Here is a 20,837-nt window from a genome sequence, read left to right as displayed (position 1 = left end):
TTTTTCCTTTGTACATTTTATGAGCTAAAGATGGAATGTTGGATAATATACAAAGTAGAAGGAAACAATCAATAATTTTATGATTTATCTGCTTGGCCTTCAAACTTGCCTGGCCACTGGTCAGTGAAACTGTATTTCCCAAGTACCTCTGACTCTCACAAGGCTTCCAGTGTCATGTCAGCGACCCTTCCTATAAGTCACTAGTGATCAAGATGAGAACCACCATGTAAGCACATCAACACTAGATGTAGAGCCTGAGAAGAAAAGAAGTTACCATTTCACTAATAATTTTTCTTTGATACAGATATTTATAAATATAACTGTTATATGTTTTTCTTGTGTTATTTCATGTTATTGATATTTAGGGCAAGATTAAGAATACTCTCTAAATCCCAAGGAAAATTTTCTTCATACAGTTAACTCTTGATCCATGGGAATCCTCAGAGGATGGAGCATTCTAGTTACTAGAGATTTCAGGATAATTAAGGACTGAAGAATAAGAAAAAGAAACAATACATCAACACTTCAAAATCTATTCTACTTACTTCCCCCCTGCCCCGCCCCTCCGCTTTATCTCTTCCCATATTTCTCTCCTTTTCATCTTTTCTTTATTGTTAAAAATAATAATATTGTGACTTAAATGAAAGTTTGGGTGTCTTGGGTATCGTAGTTCTTGTAATCTATGATTAGAAGCCCACCTTTTCTTTGTAGAGCGGGAGAGATTTAGGGGAAAATGGGAGTATTCACATTCACCCTGCCCCCACTTCCCATCCTCAGGGAGGAGAAACAAGTTTGTCAGATCTCCTTAATTCTTTTTGGAATTGTGCAGCCATGACCTTGTGGCATGATCTTTGGTGAAATAATCCCTCCATGCCAAAAACCCCACAACTTCCCAGAGTTGTCATGGTAGAAGGAGATATAGTTATATACAGAAGATCACATTTTACACATATATATGTGTGTGTGTAAATATATATGTGTGTATATATATAATCTCCGAATTAGTATATAACATATTTTCTTTCCTTCCTTCCCTTCTCTATAAAATAAACATAAATAAATAAATCCCAAGAACAATGGGGGCCTTGTTGATTTTTCTCTGTTAACTTAGCTAAAGTGTAGATTTTGACTTACTTGCTCAATACAGATTCTCACCCCAGAAAACAGGGCGAAGCAAAACTCGAGTGATCACAGTTTGCCCGGGATTCCAGTGACTTGGGTTCTGGATAATCGAATGTTGATTGTAAAGGGCACAAAAGCCAGCATCCCAAGAAAGGGAAAGCATCTACTCCTTGTCTTTTTGTATTACCGCATCGTGTGCTCTCCCCCGTGCCCTAGGTCTGCAGGGAGTTCCAGCGAGGGAACTGTGCCCGGGGAGAGACCGACTGCCGCTTTGCACACCCCGCCGACAGCACCATGGTCGATACGAACGACAACACCGTAACCGTTTGTATGGATTACATAAAGGGGCGTTGCATGAGGGAGAAATGCAAATATTTTCACCCTCCTGCACACTTGCAGGCCAAAATCAAAGCTGCGCAGCACCAAGCCAACCAGGCCGCGGTGGCCGCCCAGGCAGCCGCGGCCGCGGCCACAGTCATGGTAAGTGGGGCGCGCGCGCCGCGCACCTTCCCCGAAGCTCGCGCGCCCGCGCGCCCGGAGCCGCGCCTTCCGCGCGGGCACGCGCACGCGCGCCTCGCCGCCGGGAGCCGGGCCGGCTGGCGCCCCCGCTGCTCCGCTGCCTCCGTCCTGTCGTGGTGCCCCGCCCCGCCCGTTTCGTTTTCGTTCTGTTCCGTTCCTCCCTCCTTCCCTTCGCAGCACAATAAGTAAATCCCTCAGGCGGGCGCAGGGAAGCCGGGGGCGGGTGCGAGGGCCCCTTCCCCAAACCCAGCGCGCCTCTCTGAGCGCGGACGCGGGCGGGACCCGGCTGGAAGGACCAGCGAGGCGGCCCGGAGCTGGGGAGAGAGGAGAACCGGGCGGAGGATGGACCCGGGTCGGAAGCCACTGCCCCTATTTTTTTGCTCCCCACTTCTTGTTACTTATTACAAAGGCCATGCTGCAAACTCGCTCTCTCCCTAAAAGAAAATTTATGCACAACATCAAGTCATGAAACAGATGAAGATGGAGCTGAATGGATGGTGCTTTGAAAAATAAGAATAATAAAAGGGCTGGAAGCTAGCCCCAAGTCCCCGAGTCACTGTCCTTTCTCTTAGACACAGGCCTCCCCAGCACCCCTGGGAGCTTGTTACAGCTCGACTCAGGCCCCGCCCCAGACCTTTGGGATCAGGATTTGAATTTTCAAACATCCCCAGGTGGATTGTATACATAGTAACGTTTGAGAAGCACCTGCCTAGAACACGTTGTTGTTGCTCGGTAGCGAAGTCATGTCCGACTCTTTGCAACTCTGTGGACTGCACTAGCCGGGCTTCTGTAGTCTGGGATTACCTGAGGGCACGTGAAAGTTTCTAAGGGCAGTCAGTCGCTTCCCCCAGATTTCTTCTTTTATTGGTTTGTGTGTGGCCTGGGCAAGGGCCTTTTCTTTTCCGGCTCCCTGTGCGTCCGTTGTGCCGCAAAGTTTGAGCGCCACCACACTGGCTTCTAGAATTCATCTGTTGTGGTGTGAGCTCTCTGACTTGACGTCAGTATTTTAATGTATGATAGACACCCATGAGACCGGGCGTTCATCGGCCACTTGCTGGATGGAGTAAATAAATTAGGCAGTTTTCCTTGCCCTCAGGGAGCTTGACGTTCAGTTAGTGACAGGGATGACGGTCCTCCATGACGTGATGGAAATGCATCATGGGGTCCTGCTTCTGGAACTACGAAAAAATCAGTCCTTATTCCTTGGTACTAATAGTGACCTTTAGCGCAGAGCCCTGAATTTATCTGAGTTATCTGAGCCTTGATTTATCTGCCTGTTACCTAGAAGTGGGTTTCCCTGGTGGCTCAGATGGTAAAGAATCTGCCTGCAATGCAGGAGGCCTGGGTTCGATCCCTGGGTGGGGAAGATCCCCTGGAGAAGGGAGTGGTAACCCATTCCAGTATCCTTGCCTGGAGAATTCCATAGACAGAGGAGCCTGGCGGGCTACAGTCTGTGGGGTTGCAAAGAGTCAGATAAGAGTGAGCGACTAACACAACACACACTACCTGGAAGTAGCAGTCCTAACATCTACAATCAGTATGTTCTTGAATCATGGAAGGAGCAGTGTACCTAGAATAAGTCAGTGGTAGATTACCTGGGTTGGTGGAGATGAGAGAAGAAATGGCCGTTAGGTTTATGCACACAGCCCGATTTCTTTAAATTATGACGCTGTGTGCTCTTCTTTGGTGCAGTTTCCCATCTTTCTCATCAAGATGCACAAAGGTTGTTAGAGTGGATGTCAGTATGTTTAGTTGCCATAGTTTCCTCGATTGTTACACTGTGCCCTATTTGGAGTTCTGATATTTCAGGTGGTCTTGCAGCACTGTCAAAGACAACCCAAAGGAATGTAGGTTCAGAACAAAAGCATCAGGTTCTTTCTGACAATGACGTGAAACTTACTGAATCTGCAGTGTCTTTTGAAAGTTAGAGGCTCATTTGAAACCAGTTGCAGTTGGATGAAGTCAAAGTCTTCTTACTCTAGTAACAAGATTACTCAGCACTATGAAGGAAAAACAATTATTTTATTTCTTTAAGAGAATGAATGGGAGAGATGATTGCAGCCAGAAGATATTAGTATTCCATTCACCTGCGTTCCATGTCTGAGCTCCAAGAATTTCTGTAGTGTAGTTTTTATTGTTGTCCAGGAATTTCTGCTTCTTTTGATTAATTGGGCCCTGAAAATGAATTCAAAGCTTTGAGTCCAGAAAAAGAGGCATCTCTTTCCTTTAGAGCCTTATACTTGTACAATACCTCTTAAAACATGGCCATCATCCTCACCAGAATTTTTCAGATGTGAAAATAAGTCAGAGCTTCTCTTTGGTAATTTTAACACAAAGGATATCTGGTCTTCAAGACAACAGTCTTTCTACACACACACACACACACACACACACACACACACACACACACCCCAAAATGGGGCTGCACCAGGAGATACTTACTTTGTAAAAGGAAACAAGACCAGCTGTCATCAGCTAGTCAGGAAAACATGTTCAGGAACTTTGCATTCCTACTTGTCCAAATCCCTTTCTTCTGCATTAAAGTGGCAGCTCTGGTTACTGTCTTCCACGTTTCTTGATTCCTCAGGTTTGGTCTTTACCTTGAAGGCCTGGCACTTGGTTCGCTTACCTTGCCTTGAAGTTGGCTTGCTCCTTGATCTAGAAAATGAAACACCTGGCTGCATGCACACACACTCTGGAGAAAGCTTGGAGAGGGGACAGAGGATCAGAAATGCTGGTGAAGCCAGCTAGAATGGATGTTCAGTAACTGGCCCATAGTAGGGGCTCAATTAAAGAGAATCTGGTTCTCTGCATAGGTGTCTAAGGAAGCTCCCAGGGTGCACTGTCCTTGGGGATCTCTAAGGTCTGCTCTAAGCCTGAAGATCTTTCAATATAGGTAAACATACGGCTGCAGTCACATATTATCCTCTAAAACACAACATCTGTGTACAACAAAGGCACATTATAACATGATTATTCACCCATACAGTTTTTAAAATACATTCCACACATGTCCCTCAAAGCGTGAGACATGCAAGATGTTTATATGTCCATTCCAGGAGCTGCGTGTTTCCTTGAAAAGACAAGATATTTGCATCTAGTAAAGATAAACTTAAGTGAGTGGTAGAGAGAGATGCTGTCAGTGTCCAGCTCACTTCAGAGCTCTCAGCTTCTTTAAATTCCTAGTTCATTATAATTTCTGTGGAAATTACATTTCATCCAATGAGGATTGGAAAAAAGAGAATATTAACCTTTCAGGTGGTTATCCTAGGGAGAAATACTTAATATCTCTTTTTCTACCTGGAGACTTCGTTAAATGATCTTTTGTTCAAAATTTTGTTCATAAGCACCAGCCTTTGGAGACATACTCACTCTCCCATTAGCATATCAGAAAAGATCAACCCAAGAGTAGGTGTGTTCTTTATCTCCCAAGGACTGAAAAAGTGAATCAAGAATGGAATCCAGAAAGTCCAGGCCAAAATGATTTTGAATTTAACCATCCAGTTAGTAGGCTCCCCTGTGGCTCAGACAGGAAAGAATCTGCCTGCACTGTGGGAGACCCAGGTTCAATCCCTGCATTGGGAAGAACCCCTGGAGAAGGGAATGGCAACCCACTGCAATATTCTTGCCCAGAGAACCCCATGGACAGAGGAACCTGGTGGCCTCAGTCCATGGGGCCGCAGAGTCCAACACAACTGAGTGACTGACACTTTCACTTTGTTTCATCCAGTTCATGTTGTTAGCGCACTCTATGAGAACAGGCTATGTAGCCTTATGTAATTAATATAGGCTAATGTAAGCAAAAAAAAAAAAAATTTCATTATCTAGCAATGTAAAAATATATTGGAATGAAAGATTTTAAGTACAAGTGGTGTCATGAAAGTTACATCATGGCAAACTGACATTGGAGGAAAGAATACTCAAAGCTTTTTTGTTCTGAATCTTGTTGGTTTTTTCAAATGTTCACAGTTCTGCCTGCAGAACGGTGATTTTCTCTGTGATGGCCTCTATCCAGACTGCCTTCCAAAACATCTTTTCCACTGGCCAGTCTAAACCTCTCTTCTCCCTACAGTCCTTTCCACTTTATTTCTAGTTTTCCCCCAACTCACCCTTAGCCCTTTATCTCCTGTCACTTTCATACTTTTAATCCTGAAACATCCAATGATGAAGAACAGCTCTTTATTGGCCAAGGAAAATGTCATTCATTGTTCCCATTTTAAGGGTTAAATACTATCCCATTTTCTTCCAAATGCCATAGATGCAACTCAGAGCTTTAGAATAAAACATTTTGTATTTGTTATACAAACCTTGGGGATTTACCTATTGTGCTAAACATAGAAAAGGGGTATTTCATTTCTTTTTTTTTTTTTTTTTTTTTGCATTGGAGCTATCCCTTTGACTTTATTTTCATAGAATTCCATTATAAAATTTTTAGATTTCTTAACAACAATTATCAAGGAACAGGAAGATTTTCTCATCGTGGTCTAAATCAATCACTATTTATTATTATTTCAGCTGTTTAAATGAAACTATCTGCCCAAAGGATGGTTATAAGTTATAAAGATATTATCTTACTTATACTCCAAGCAGTTCATTGCTATTTTTTTAGCTGTTTTTGCTATTTTTAGCTATTGTACCTGTTCTAGCCAAGAGTTCCACCTCTCATTAAGTGGGTTAGTCACTGATTATAGTTAAAAGTACGAATAGAATTATTTGATAAAATTATTTTGATACCCGAGGACACCAAATACCCTTCAAAGGGTATTTTCTTAGTGTAATCCCGGTAAGTTGTTTGCCATAAATTGAATAAACATTTCAAATGTGGTAGAAAACAGAATGGAAGATAAGTTAGTCATTAGAAACCATACGGTGGAATGAAATGGAAATTTGAGAAACCTACTCTTCAAATTCAAAACTTGTTAAGTTTGGAAGCTTATTGCATATTGCCAGATCCACACTAGCAGAGTGAAGAGAAAAATTGAGACAATTATCCGCATAATTCAGACAAAAAATTAAGATCCAAACCCAAACCGTTTTGCCTAAATAATCTTGTGTTTGAATATTTTTTTGCCTGAATTGTTTGTCTCAGTTTGCCACTTCATTTTGTTAGGCTAGATCATCATTAAAACTTACTTTTATAAAAGTTGAAAGACATTTTTTTTTTCCAACTTGGATCTTATACATAGTACATTCATTATTTTATATTTGAAAACTAACTTATCAGAAGTTCTTCAATCCTGTGGCCCTTGAAAGTTTTGCATTTTTTTCTGAAGCAATATAAAAATGCTTATGGTGTGTATGCAAGCTGCTGTTTTAATTAACTTTCCTGAATTTCAAACATCTATATTTTACTCTCTTATATGCTTTTAACTAAGGTATAGTAGATGCATTTTTGCTTCAATACTAATTTAAGGTGTAATATTCATTTCTTTAGAGAACATTTTTGTTGTTGTGCATGCCTAGTGTTTTGTACGTTGTATATTGCATTCAGAATATTTTTTTCCTTCTCACCTATCCACAATGCAATGCCGTTCCCATGATGCACCTCTGCTTGCTGTTTACCTGTATGTTAATTCGCTTGAATCCCATTGGCCCACTGCCATCATGTGCTCGCTGCCTGTTATTAAAAGACTCAGTCGACTGCCAAAGCAATGAAGCGACCTCTCGAAGCATCTGTAGACCTGGTACTTTGACCTTTCACCTTTCGCTTTGCATGTAGCTTTTCAGAGAACCATCGAGATTTGTATTACTTGTAAAATATCGGTTGCAAAGAATCATTATGTTTAATTAATGAGAAAAATTCAATAAGGTGTTTAGCCATCTCATTTTCATATGTAATATGTGGAATAAATTAATCCTAACAAATTTTAATACCTTTTCCAAAAGAGTGAAGCAAATTTAAATTACTTGGCTCGTAAAAAATGCTCATGATAATCCTAATTAACCTTTAAATTCAAGAAACTGCCATTTTTAGTTAAAGAAAAGAATAGGTATTAATATTAATAACACAAATGCTTCCTCCCCCTCCCCCCCTTAGAATAGTTTAACTCATTTTTAAAAGCTGAAGTCATTTTTCGCTGTTGTTGCTTGATAGTTTTTCTTTTCCTTAGTTAAGATGCTACCGTTTTGGGGTTACCGAAGTCATGCTTTCGCTCTCAATAACAAGGTCTCACTCATTCGACATTGCCGCTACTTACATTAAGGTGCATGGCAGAGGCATCTCCTTAGCTGGCCTTTTTTAATCGTGTGCTGCGGCTGATGATCTCTGTGGACACGGAAGGTGTGTTTGCGTCGAGTTATACATGTCTTGTCCGATCCTCCGCTCGCAGGCCTTCCCACCTGGTGCCCTTCACCCTTTACCAAAGAGGCAAGCCCTGGAGAAGAGCGGCGGCGCCGGCAGCGTGTTCAGCCCCAGCGTCCTGCACTACCAGCAGGCCCTGAGCAGCGCGCAGCAGCTGCAGCACGCGGCCTTCATCCCGACAGGTGCGTCCCCGAGCGCCCGGGTCCTGTGTCCGCGTGCCCTCGGTCATGTGCTGTCTCTCTCACTCCTCTAAGCTGTTCGGTGGCATCTAGTGTGCTCTCTCAGAGGTGCGATCCATACAGCCTGAGACTTGCCATTGTCCTTGCTGTCTAGATAAGTTGCCCTGCTTGGGACGATAGCTAAAGACGGTTAGGATTCTAAAGCCAAATATTCTGTAGAGTCGAGTGACCGACTGAACCCCTGAGAAGCAGATAGCACTTAGGGCTTTGGGTTTCTCGTATTTACACAAGCTGTGTAAAATTGCTTATGTAAAGACCTCTTATGTGTGACAATTGAAATTTGTCATTAACCCTGAATGACCTAAAAATAGCAATTCCAGTAAATACTAACCTTTTTTTTTCTATTCCTATTCAGAGCACTAAAAAATCAAAAAACAAAAAAACGAAATGAGGCTATTCAAATTAAAGCAATCCTCTACTCATATTTTTACATCCATTCTATCTCTTTTGCCATCCTTCTCAACTTCCACCAAGTTCACAAATATAGAGACCTCTTATCCTCAGTTTCTAAGCCAATGCCTGATAATAGTAGGTGCTAAGGTGCTTTAACTCTGTCATTCTACTAAGAAATGAATTCCATTAATCCTAGAATCTTGAAGGTTAAAGGATTCTTAGTGATCTCCACATCCAATTGATTGTTTTACAGATGAGAAAGCTGAGGCCCCCTAAATGTGAAGTGACTTCCCAAGGTGGCAGGACTAATAAGAAAAAAAGAGCCTAGAACCCAGTTACCCTGAGACCAGTTTGATTTACATGACATGACACCAGCCAGCCTCCATATGTGGAGGCCAGAGTCCTCTTTTGGAGTCTGCAGTAAAACATCAGATAAAAGTGAAGAAGCAAAAATACAATACATGCCAACCCTCCTCCATATTTTTACCCACCTCCCTGACCACAGACCTATATACATATACAAACACAGTCACCATAAATGGCTGGGGTTTTGACCTTTTAATCTGAGCTAAACGCAGGGATAATATTTGCAAAATAAACTTTGCTAGAGGATCCAAAAAGAATTTTTTTTTTAAAGAACCAGGTGTCACTTAAGCTTTAGTGAGAAGACTGTCCATTGAATTCTTAATTTGAAGTCAAAATTTTCATCCCATGATAGTGACTTAAAGGTCAATATAGATGAATAACAATTTTATCATAAAGAAGCATACTGATCCCAATCCACTTGGGTGGACTTTTCAGGTTTCTTACCCATTTTCTTAAATACTGTAGCATATCTGGAATTAACATAGGAGGGAGTTGAATAAATATTTGTATCCTATTCTTCATATAAAATATATACTTTGAAATGAATTATTGTTAAGAATATTTAGATTGTAGTAAAAATATCAACTGTGTGAGTAAAGTAGTTCTTAGCCTACAGTTTTCTTAGTTTAGTTCTCTTAACATAAATAGACTCACAGACCTATAGAGTGAGTCTCTGAATCAGTTATTATCAGGGCTTCACTCTTGTCCGATTACAGCCTTAATTGGTGACATTTCAGTACAGTTGTAGCACAACAGTGATAGAACTTGTAATCCACTTGATGTAACCTGTTTATAAAATAATTACTAGAAGGTAAACTTTTCTTGAGGTTCTGTGTGGTTTCTCCAAGTGTCTTATTTTATAGACCTCATCACTAGATGTTTTAAGGGAGAAAAAAATGTGGAAGAATATAGTGAGGGGGAAAACAGAAAAAGGCAAGTCTGTTTCTGAAGACTGGTTAGTCATACCACCACCATTTTCTGGGAATGCCTCTGAAACCCTCGAGCTAAGCTGTGCAAAAGACTGAAGGCCTCGAACCCATACTTAACTCTTCCTCTTTTTGTCAAATCACTGGAAGAATTCTCACTTAAAAATATTTCACCTGGAACCCACTTAAAGGCCGCCAAAGCAAGAACAAATAACATCCCTTTTTTGCCGTGGCCTGATTAGAGTGATGAGATACTTGTGCAGAGGGCCCAGAGGCTGCGCTGGATGTGTGGTTGTGCCCTTCTGCCCTCTGCTGGACTCTTTAGGAACTGTTCAAGTGTGTTCAGCAGCCCTCCACTGAGTGAGCTTTGGGAGCCGAACAGTGGGTCCTGGCCCACTTAATTCTGTGCTTTAGAAGTATTTCCATCTGTAACATGATATAAATACAGTGAACAGACATGTGGATCTGCTCTGAAGTGTATTTCAGCTTCTGTGAAGTTTTCACATGTTGCTTTTAAATGATGAAAGAATAATTTTATTAAAAGGATTTTAGCATAGTCCTGGGCTTCCCAGGTGGCTCAGTGGTAAAGAATCCGCCTCCCGATGCAAGAGATGCAGGAAACTCGGGTTCAAGCTCTGGGTCGGGAAGATCCCCTGGAGGAGGAAATGGCAACCCACTCCAGTATTCTTGCCTGGAAAATTTCATGGACAGAGGAGCCTGGCGGATTATAGTCCATGGGGTCTCAAAGAGTCGGATACAACTGAGTGCACGTGCAAACACACACACACACACACACACACACAGCATAGTCCGTCCCCCAGTTAATTCCATAACAGATAATTAGTGTTTATTTTCCTCTAGTTTTTATTTCAGCTTTCTTTCTCATAGGCCACGTTTGTAGCCTAATTTAAGATGATAATGATGATAATCAGTCTTTGTTAATCATTGTTGTTTTAAATCCTGCAAATTAAATGATGATGCTCAAAACTTTTTTTGATGATGCTCAAAAATTTTTTTTAAACTTGGTTAATGAAGGGCTCATTACTTTTTAACTAACTGATTTTTCTATAAATACAGTAACAATTATCATAAAGATGAAACAAAAACTGTTTATGTTCTCCTGGAAGTCAGGCTTTATTGAAAGGTCATTCGCAATGAAGTTTTTAATATACTGCTAAAATTCTCCCATTGATACAATGCAACTTTGAATTTTAGGAACTCTGCCTTCAGGCTGGGGAGATACTAATATAAAATATTATGCAAAATATGGGATTCTTCCCCAAACCCATGCTAATATAATTATCACCCTGGTTGATGCCCTAGCACATTTGCAGTGGGTGGGATTTTTCCTTTTTGATAGGAATTATTTTAATCTAGTGGTTATACTTTTTTCTTTGCTCTGTTAGGAAAGTGACAAAAACCACACACACTTACAAAAATAGCAGCATAATAATTCTTGGCATTTCTCTGACAGGTTTATTCTGAGTTCCTGTAAGTGTTCTTATCACATTACTCTTCAGGATAGTTCTGCCAGTGGCAGGCATTAATTATTTGCATTTTGCAGATGGGAAAACTGAGGCTGTGCTTATGCTGCAAAGTGGGATATATGGTTCATGGAAGTGTCCCGATAATCCTACTCAGAGATTCTAGACTTGAAATATTTGTGCAACTGAAGCAGAAGATGTTTGAGAAGTCTTTGTTGATAGAATTAATGCCTTAGTGAAATGCTTCTACCAGGCGGAACAGAGATGACCCACTGACTCCCTCATTTACTTATTCCATTAAGTTGGAAATACAAAGTAGAACAGGGAGGTGCTAGCGCAGATCTTCCCTAATGATCAGAAACCATACTCTTACATAAGCTTATCACACATCTTGATGAAAGATCGGTCAGTGTTTAGTGGAAACGCTATGTATATAACCACAGCAGAATGTATTTATCCTATTTAATTCAGCAAGCTGTTCTTGAACACATGGTCTGTTCTGGGTTCCAAAGGAGTAGGAGCATACAAAGGAGTTCAGAACAAGGCAAAAGTCAAACATCATGCAAAGCACCTTAGGGAATTTGAAGAAGAAAGAGACAATGTATTTGGCTGTCAGATCTGCAGTAGGTGGTGGTGACGAACGACGTGGAGCAAGAAAGACTCACTTTGGAAAGAAAGACTTTTCGAAGGAGGAGAAATTTCCTTAGGACTTTGAGAGGAAAATTCTACCAGTGGGGGAAGAGCATCCCAGGCAGGGGGAAGAGCATGGATTGGGAAGAGTGCATTTGAGGAAAAACCAATTGTCCATTGTATCTCTAGTGTGACGTACTGGAAAGGCTGTGTTGGTGGGTGGAGGATGACAGTGGGGTGAAAAGGCAGAGATGGGGCTTAGAAAGAACATCAGGAGAAGAATCTGACATTGAGTAAGATAGCCACACACTGCAAAAATTACGTGTTTCAAATATTCATATCAGGCTTACCTGGTGGCTCAGCTGATAAAGGATCCACCTGCATTGTGGGAGACCTGGGTTTGATCCCTGGGTTGGGAACATCCCCTGGAGAAGGGAACGGCTACCCACTCAAGTATTCTGGCCTGGAGAATTCCATGGACTGTATAGTCCATGGGGTCACAAAGAGTTGGATACAATTGAGCGACTTTCACAATGTTCGTATCACTTTCGGTCCCATAGAGATGCTCATCACATTAATTTGGTTGAGCGTTTCAGCCACATCCTGAACTGAGGCCAAAAGATAGCTGCCACCCCCCGCTCCCAGCCCAGCCCAGTGTGGCTGCAGGGGCTGCTGTTGATGGTTTGCAACCCCGTGACATTTGTGTGTGTTCCAGGAAAGCCCATCCATGTTGGAATGCGAAAGAATAACATGAAATTTCTAAAGGAGTAACTTTGAATCCAGCCATAGTTGACTTAGTTGACTTTTCAAAGTCATCATTCACAAACTGAATTTTAGAAACAAGTTGCTCCCAACACACTCTCACTGGTAGATGAGAACATTCACTCAATTAACTGACTACCTACTATGTACCCCATAGATGCAGACAGACACAAACCCTGCCCTCCAGAGTTTACAGTGGAAGAGGAGAGGTGGATTTCAATGAGTAGCCATATAAATGTATAATCAAAAATTTTATGAGTATAATGAATGAAAAAGTAAAGAGTTGAATAAGGTTTAAAATGGAAACTGATTTCAGTGGCATTTGAAGATCGGTAAAGGAACAGTGGACAGTTTTTGGAAGAGGAAACATATACCTTAAGACTTGAAAATGGGATAAAGATTATTTTAGGCAGAGGGCTTGGGAGAAGCCCAAAGGCAGGCCAAACACGTGATGAATTTGGTTCAGAGAAATGAGAGGCTAATCTATCTGGAGCTTGGTGCCGGGGGGAGAGGCATATAAGATGAGCTGAGCAGACAGACAAAGACTAGACCATGGGAACCTTTATCCTAAAAGCAATGAGAAGGCAGTGAATCGTGTGCAGCAGAGACGTGAACAGACCTCTACTGGGGAAGGTTTACTCCACCAGCAGAATGGAGCCTGGACTAAATGGGGGTGAGAATGGACGCAGGAGGACCAGCTAGGGTGTTACTGCATGTCCGAGCCCAGATGTCATGGTGATCAGGCTGAGAAGTGGCAGTGGAGATGGACCAACAGACAAACAGAAGGTGCATTTTAGAAGCAGAATTGTTCTGTCTGATTGGTGAGTTGGACCAGGGAATTTCACAAGGGAAAGTGATATCCAAAAGAGCTTTCAGTTTAGGCTACAGCTGCTACATGGACAGTGATGTGTCCCATCTAGCATGTCTGGAGGTACAGAAACGGTTGCTTTGGGAAATGCTTGAGTGTATTAAATTTGAGATGCTTGTGAGATCTCCCAAGTAAAAAGGCTGGATAAGCAGTTAGATGGAATGACCTGGAGCTCAGAGGAACAATCTGGGAGGGATGCATAAATTTGGAAACCTTGAACTTGTAGATTATATTTAAATCCTACATTGAATGATACCATGGAATGAATGATATACTAGAAGAAAAGTATAGAGTAGATGAAAAGGAATCAGTCTGAGCCCTAAAAACTCTAGTGTATAGACATAGAGTATGTGTGTATCTGTATGTGTGTGTGTTTGTGTGTGTGTCTGTGTCTTCAGAAAATCCCAGAGAAAGAGAAAAGAGTGGTTTATTACAGAGCAGCCAAGTGCTAAATGTTACCATGACTCAGGAAGTTAGATGAAGATGGAAGTGCTCCAACTGACTGCAGAAATACGGTGTTCTTTGATGACTTAGCAGTTTGACTGGAGAGGTGAAAATGAAAGTCAGACTGGAGAGGACTGAAGAATAGATGGGGTCAAGGAAGTCAAAGTGGATGTGTAGGTAACTTTCCAGAAGTCTGATTGTGAAGAAGGTTAGAAAGGTAGGGCTGGAGAAAGCTATAGGGTGTCATGAACAGGATTTGGAGATGCTTGTATGTGTGTTTCCATTTGGATATATTAGCACATGTTTGCTGAAGAATCCAGGAGGAGTCCAGTTAAATAGCCTCTTCTTCTGACTAGTTATTAACATTGGCCTGATCAAAATACAGATCAGGCCAAAAGTCTCCCTCAGGTGTGATCAGTTCAGCAGAGAAAATAAAAACCTACACATCTCAGAGTCTTTATCTAGTGTCTCAGAAGGCAGTTGTAAAACCCTAAGTGGGTATACCTACTTTGATTAAAAACTACTTCTCTGGCCACATGACACCCAATCTTCAGTTATCTAAATCCTTACATTACCTTGATTTTCAAGGAGCTGAACCAGAAGTAGATGATTCTTTTCAATACCATTCTTTTATTGGTATTCCACAACATACGTTATATTCATGGTCAGTTTTCTGATTCAAGTGTATTAATAAGACCATCCACAGGTTAAGACAGCTATTCCCAGGGAAGGATTGAAATCTACCCCCTCCTCCCTCCTTTCTACCCACCTAGACACCAACTTGAGGTTTCCTAGGAGTTTCGTCAAAGTACCCCTCAGGAATCACGTAGTAGCAACCATAACAAAGCCCCTAACCCCAGTCCTGTCCCAGCCCCAGTTCTGCAGTTTTGCCTCTGCCTAAGCAGTGCTTAGTTTTATTGGAAGCCACTGCTTCTTTATCATAATGAATCTCATAACAGAAAATAGGTCACACATATCCTGGTCAGCCTGTCAGGGGAACCTCTTCCTACATTGAGGGCTTTCAAGCAGCAATCTAAAATTCACCCGACCCACAACCCTTCGATTTGGAGGGTACAGAATCTTAATTACTGTTTTTATTTTCATATTGTCATTGACACAAAACATTACAATCACACAAGCAAACTCTTGATGCAATAAGGTCAGCGTGATCTAGTGAATACCAAACCTGACCTGGATTTTAGGAATAGATTTCTATTTCTAGCCTTACCCTTGACTCCCACGATGCATGACCTTGGAGTAGTTACTATGCCTCAGATTTTTCATCTGTAAAATACCCACTTCCTGCCTCGGAGGAGGAACTGGAGAATGTCTGTTAAGATACTGTGAGGTCTTAGAGAAAGGAGACCGCCGCATGATCACATGTCATTCTTATTAGAATCATGTCGATGGAGATGAATCCATAGTGTGAAAAGCAGTGAAGACTATCAGCTTAAAATAAGTCAGATATATCTGTGTCCGCACTGAAAATGTGAATGACTCTACAAGACTGTGTTAACTAACCCTACTTATATCTGGTTGTGCTTCAATCTCACTTTGAATGTTAACTCTAAACCGCTAACCTGTTTCTTTCCCTTTATTCACTTTTTTTCCACCTACCATTGCATGACATGCAGGGTCAGTTTTGTGCATGACACCCGCTACCAGTATTGGTAGGTTCCAACCTTTTTTTATTTGTCTTTTGTAGTGTGTACAATACCTGCACGTGACCGAGATTGATTTCAGAGATGGTAGAGATGCTGTAGGAACTGGTAGATCTGAAGGCTTATTTGGCTTTAGAGTTAACGTGTAGGTTTTAAAATGTACTCATAGACTTAAGAAAATGACCGTTTTAATGTGACTAGAACAGCCACTACAAGACATGAAACCACAAGTACGAGTCTGCTTTTTAATGATCTGTATTTTGTTTCTATTTAGAGTTTATACGGTTTTAGTGTAAGGGGGAGAAAAAGCTTACTTTATCAGAGAGGCAGGCTAATTTCATCAATGTTTTAAAGTTTCATGTGGTGTGCCTTTATCTCCTCTTTGCTGTGTGTTAGAGTTATCAGAGTTTCCCAGAAGTACTTATTTTAAAAGATTATAAATGGATGTATTTTGAAAACAAATGTCACAACTGCCTTACTTTACTATACTTTTTGATTTTGTGTTGATTTATTTGTAATGAGTATTCGTACCTTACTATTCCCGTAGATGTTAACTTTTAATAATACATACATAAGTTATCCCCACACTTCCCAAAGTCTTGGTTCAAAAATCTGTCTTAAGGACACATGGATTAGTTCCATTTACAGTAAAGAAAAATAAACATTGGTAAAATTTGCCTGTCTATTTCACAGTGACTGTGTTAGAATTTACATCAAGGCCATAATTTTTGCTTCACTGTTTATGGGCCCAAATAAACCACAATCCCCAGTAATCCCAGTTCAAACAGGCAGCCCCAAATTGACCCCCAAATTTCAATCTAACTGCAACTCATTCCAAGAAAATTCTGACTTGCCAAATTAGGCCTACATATTGAGGTTTTGATGTTTTAGAATGATGATTAAAAAATGAATATCATATACTCTTACTTCATTTTGACATTACATTTTGCATTTTTAGAAGCACCCTTTATTATAGGCACCATAGGCTCTGAATCGGGAATGATCTATTGCTAGAAGTAAAAATGTTTGTAAATACATCAACCAAAGTAATCTGCTTTGGCCTTTCTGGGAATCACTGATGATGTTTTAAAACTTCCTTTAATTGTACTTGTAATAAGCTATTTTCCCTTTTTTATTTCTCTCCCATGCTTCCTTGCTTTGCATTGTGATTGCATGCCATCTGCTGGTTTAACCCATGATGGCTTGCTGCTCTGATATTCACCATGCCAAAATACCACTTCTATTACCATAATGCTACACCCTCCTGTTCATTGCTCCCATGGTTCCCCTCCTGAAAGTACCCATGATGCACAGCGCTACGTCAGCCACTGTCTCTGCAGCAACAACTCCTGCAGCAAGTGTCCCCTTCGCAGCAACAGCCACAGCCAATCAGGTTTGCTCCTTTTAAAGCTTTCTTTCACAAATCCCGAACTCTAAATGAGTGCCGATATTTAAAAAAAAAATTCTCGGTGAGAATTTTTTTTTCATGTTTATCCATCAAATTTTGTTTTTTTGATTAGTTTATAGCCAGCATTTATGGACAGGTTGCACTTATTTAGAGTTAACATTTACTGCAAATAATGATGTAGCTATGTTTTGTGTTGCACTGTTTGTTTTCGTACCTAATATTGTGTAATTAACCTGACAGGCTTACATTCCTTTTAGTACAGCAGTATGTATCCAGTGGTTTGTGAATTGTCACAGAAAAAAAAAGAGAAAAGCATGCCTGGGGGTGCTTCCGAACTGGCTGTATTTGGATTCAGTTCGTTCAGACTCTGTTATTTGTTGTAGAGGAAAAGAAACCTTGTCCTCTCAGGAAAGCCTCCCTTTTTTCCTTAGTGTCAAATTTGAGGTCTGAATGATTCTGGTTAACATTTCCCCTTGGTCTTATGTGCTCCTCACGCTCACTTGGTTCCCAAGTGGAGCCGGACGGTACTGGACGCAGAGAACCTGCCCGCCGGGTTCACAAAGCCTGGATATAACCGATAAAGGGGCGTTTAATTCTTTCAGCCTAATGCATGCGCCAGTAAGACCATGGATGGCCTACTTCTCAGTGAGGGCCAGTTGGCTGTTTCCTGTCGTCACGGGCTGACTGTAACCCTAACCCCAGCCAACCCACTTGCAAACGTGTGCGCTCAGGGTCCCAGGAGAGGAGTATGAGCGTCAACTCTCGCTTGCCCGGAAAAAAAAACAAAAACAAAAACACCCACACACTTGATTGCGCATGCGCTCCCTTCACAGACGAGCCGTTTTGATTTTGTTCTTAGTGTAGTGTTTTGGTTTTTTGTTTTGTTTTGTTTTTAACTAAATCAACTGTACTGATAAAAGACGACAAGAATTATAGGAGGAAGGGGAGGGAAGGTCCCAGGAAATGGAAGAAATTGGGAAAATCATGTCTGGGTATAAATGGCAGATTCCAAACTCTGTTCTGCAGACGGGAAGGGCTGGTTCACACTTCCTTCCTTGTTCAAGTTAATAAGCGTTGCCAGAGCTGTAGGTCTCATCACTGGAAAGATAGGTGTGCGTGCCCTTGCATGAAGAAACGAAGGCAAAATCTGTGAGCTCCCCCCGTGTCCTTTGAACGGTGATAGAGCAGAAAAGAACAAAGGCGAGGGGAGAGAGGCCAGGTGGGCACTCAGGCAATGCCCGCTAGTGACGGCTCTTCAGCTCGTCGCTCACCACGCCACAAGCCAGCTTCCTCTCAGGAGAGCCAGCTCGGCTTCCAAACAGATGTAACAAAGACCATCACATCAGTTTCTTAGCTGGAGGATTTTTTTTTTCAAATGATAGGATAGGAGAAGGGAGAGACAGTGTGCGTCCTTCCATTATTAGGTTCAAAGCTCCTCTTCTCACTTGGTCCTTCTTAGTAGGGGAACTGGAAATGTTTCTTTTATGCCTAAATCTAGCTTTCTTGAGCTATGTTTTTGTGATTTTTGTCAGAAGTTTTGCTGTAAGGTCCATTCATAAGAAAACAAGTTTCAAGTGGAATATAGTTTTGGTTACAGTGGAATTTAACATTATATTTTTATGGCAAGTTAAGCGCTCTTCATACAGAGAGCTCTTTCTTGGGAATGGAAGGGAAATCAAGATAAAGAAATACTTTGGAGTTTTAGGTTATGTCCCTTTATGATGATAAATTCTTGATCCTGTATCATAAATATTTTTGCAACCTAGTGGTTTTTTTTGGCCCCAATTGGTAGAAAAGTACTGAGAGATCACGTGCCTATATGTAAGCTTATGTATTTGTGTAGGGAGGAGGCGTAAGCTATTCAGAAACTAAAATATATCACTTTTCAGCACAGTGTGACTGGTAAAGGAACTAAGAAGTTAACGTCAATTAAGTCCAAAAAACTAACATTACAGGAGTACTTTACAGTAGCTTCAAAAATCCTAGATTCTGTGCTTTGCAGTTTATCAGGTATAATCATTGCCAGACTTCACTTCAGTGATGACGAAGAGAAATCCTTTAGTGGCTCTCAATGAAGTTCTTTCATAAGAACATAACAGAAAAAGAACTAGTAGTAAACATAAATTCTCAGATACGATACTCTTAAAGTATTTTCAACAAGTTTCAAGAAGCGGAGCCACTACAAAAGAACTTGAAAATTCTTTTAGTGCCTAGGAATTCAGAATTCAGAGAGATTTCTAGTGACCATGAAATGGCAAGTTTTCATCTTATTAAGATTTCACCCTTTAAACTTGCATTGAATCATATGGATGTGAATTATGTGTCATTTAAACAAAATGAACCTTGTTTCCTCGCTTCTGAAAGAAAGATGAGAGCTGGATGGCCGCTGAGGTCCCTTCCAGCTCTTGAGCTTCAGCACATGTATGGCTCCTTAGCCGCCATGCTAGGCCCAAAGCACAAGATGATAGAGGTAACCGTTCCATTCTCCAGGGGAATCTTCCCTGACACAGAGATCAAAGCTGGGTCTCCTGCATTGCAGGCAGATTCTTTACTGTCTGAGCCTCCAGGAAAGCCCTAAACACACAGAGGAGAAAGGGGTGCTGTTGATTTCAGAGTTCAGAGCATGATAGACATCATCCCTTCCTTCTCATCACTGAGCCATCTGTTCTTAACACAAAAAATGTGGGCTTACCTTAGATGGTAAAGAATCTGCCTGCAATGCAGGAGACCCAGGTTCTGTCCTTGGGTTGGGAAGATCCCCTAGAGAAGGAAATGGCAACCCACTCCAGTATTCTTGCCTGGAGAATCCCATGGACAGAGAACCCTGGTGGGCTGCAGTCCATGGGGTTGCAAAGACTCAGACACAACTGAGTGATGTAAACATGTGGTAGGGTTTTCACAGTATTCTAGTTCATTGGACCAACTGTCAGTTCAAATAGTTCAACTCTCACAGGTATGTGTGATTAGATACAAGTCATTCATAGAAGAAGAAGAGAGACCAGAACACCCCATGACGGCTCCTCCAGCCCAGAGTTCCTTTATATGTCACCCCATGGCGAGTCAAGATGAACCAACAGATTTATAAATTCTACCCTCAGGGCTTAATAGGATGCCAGCAGTGAAAGTTTTAACTGAATTTAGACTTGCAGTTTCAAATTAAATGACAACAAAACCCAAATACTTTGGGGAAATAAAGAATACTGTTTTGGTTATTTAGCTCTGGAAGTAGATATAGGAACAAAAGTACAATAAGCAAATTTACCAATAGCTATCTCCTGTTTCAGTTAAGTTCTTTGGGCCTTAATATACAAGTTATACCTAATAATAATATTATTTACAAACTATGTAGATGTCCAAGATACTATTCTAAATACTTTCTCTCTCATATAATACATTTAATATTATATCATATATTTTATATCATATGAGAAAGAATACATATGTATAGGATACACACAGCCTTAGTTCAGTTCAGTTCAGTCGCTCAGTCTTACTATAGTGTTATGATTATCGTTGTCCTCATTTTATAGATGGTAGACCTGAAACCAAGGTTAACTACCTTAGTCAAAGTCAAACATCTAATAAGTTGTCTTGCTAGAATGTGCTCTTAACCACCTTGCTATACTGCCTCTCTCTATAATTACAAATGAATGAAAGTCACTTATTCCACAGATAAAACTGTCTCTAAAGTGAAACTCAATAACAGCAAGCTCT

At 41.0% G+C, this 20,837-nt stretch overlaps 1 protein-coding gene across 10 annotated transcripts in view; it reads left to right on the top strand.

Annotated features, from left to right (window-relative positions):
• Positions 1-20,837, top strand: part of MBNL2 (muscleblind like splicing regulator 2) — a 164,285-nt gene that overhangs the window by 119,122 nt on the left and 24,326 nt on the right. For 2 of the 10 annotated variants that reach the window (XM_070471493.1, XM_070471494.1), the window contains exons 5-8: positions 1,339-1,602; positions 7,272-7,325; positions 7,971-8,124; positions 15,689-15,724. In XM_070471493.1, coding sequence (XP_070327594.1) covers positions 1,339-1,602; positions 7,272-7,325; positions 7,971-8,124; positions 15,689-15,724 — 508 coding nt within the window. Of the gene's footprint in view, positions 1-1,338; positions 1,603-7,271; positions 7,326-7,970; positions 8,125-15,688; positions 15,725-17,013; positions 17,109-20,837 lie in introns of all 10 variants that reach the window. The other 8 variants (XM_020905398.2, XM_020905401.2, XM_020905402.2 and 5 more) reach the window with 8 other exon arrangements.

This window comes from Odocoileus virginianus, chromosome 8, assembly GCF_023699985.2.
Source record: "Odocoileus virginianus isolate 20LAN1187 ecotype Illinois chromosome 8, Ovbor_1.2, whole genome shotgun sequence".
NCBI lineage: Eukaryota > Metazoa > Chordata > Mammalia > Artiodactyla > Cervidae > Odocoileus > Odocoileus virginianus.
Note: the sequence above shows the minus strand (reverse complement) of the source record. Positions and strands in the feature narration are given on the sequence as shown.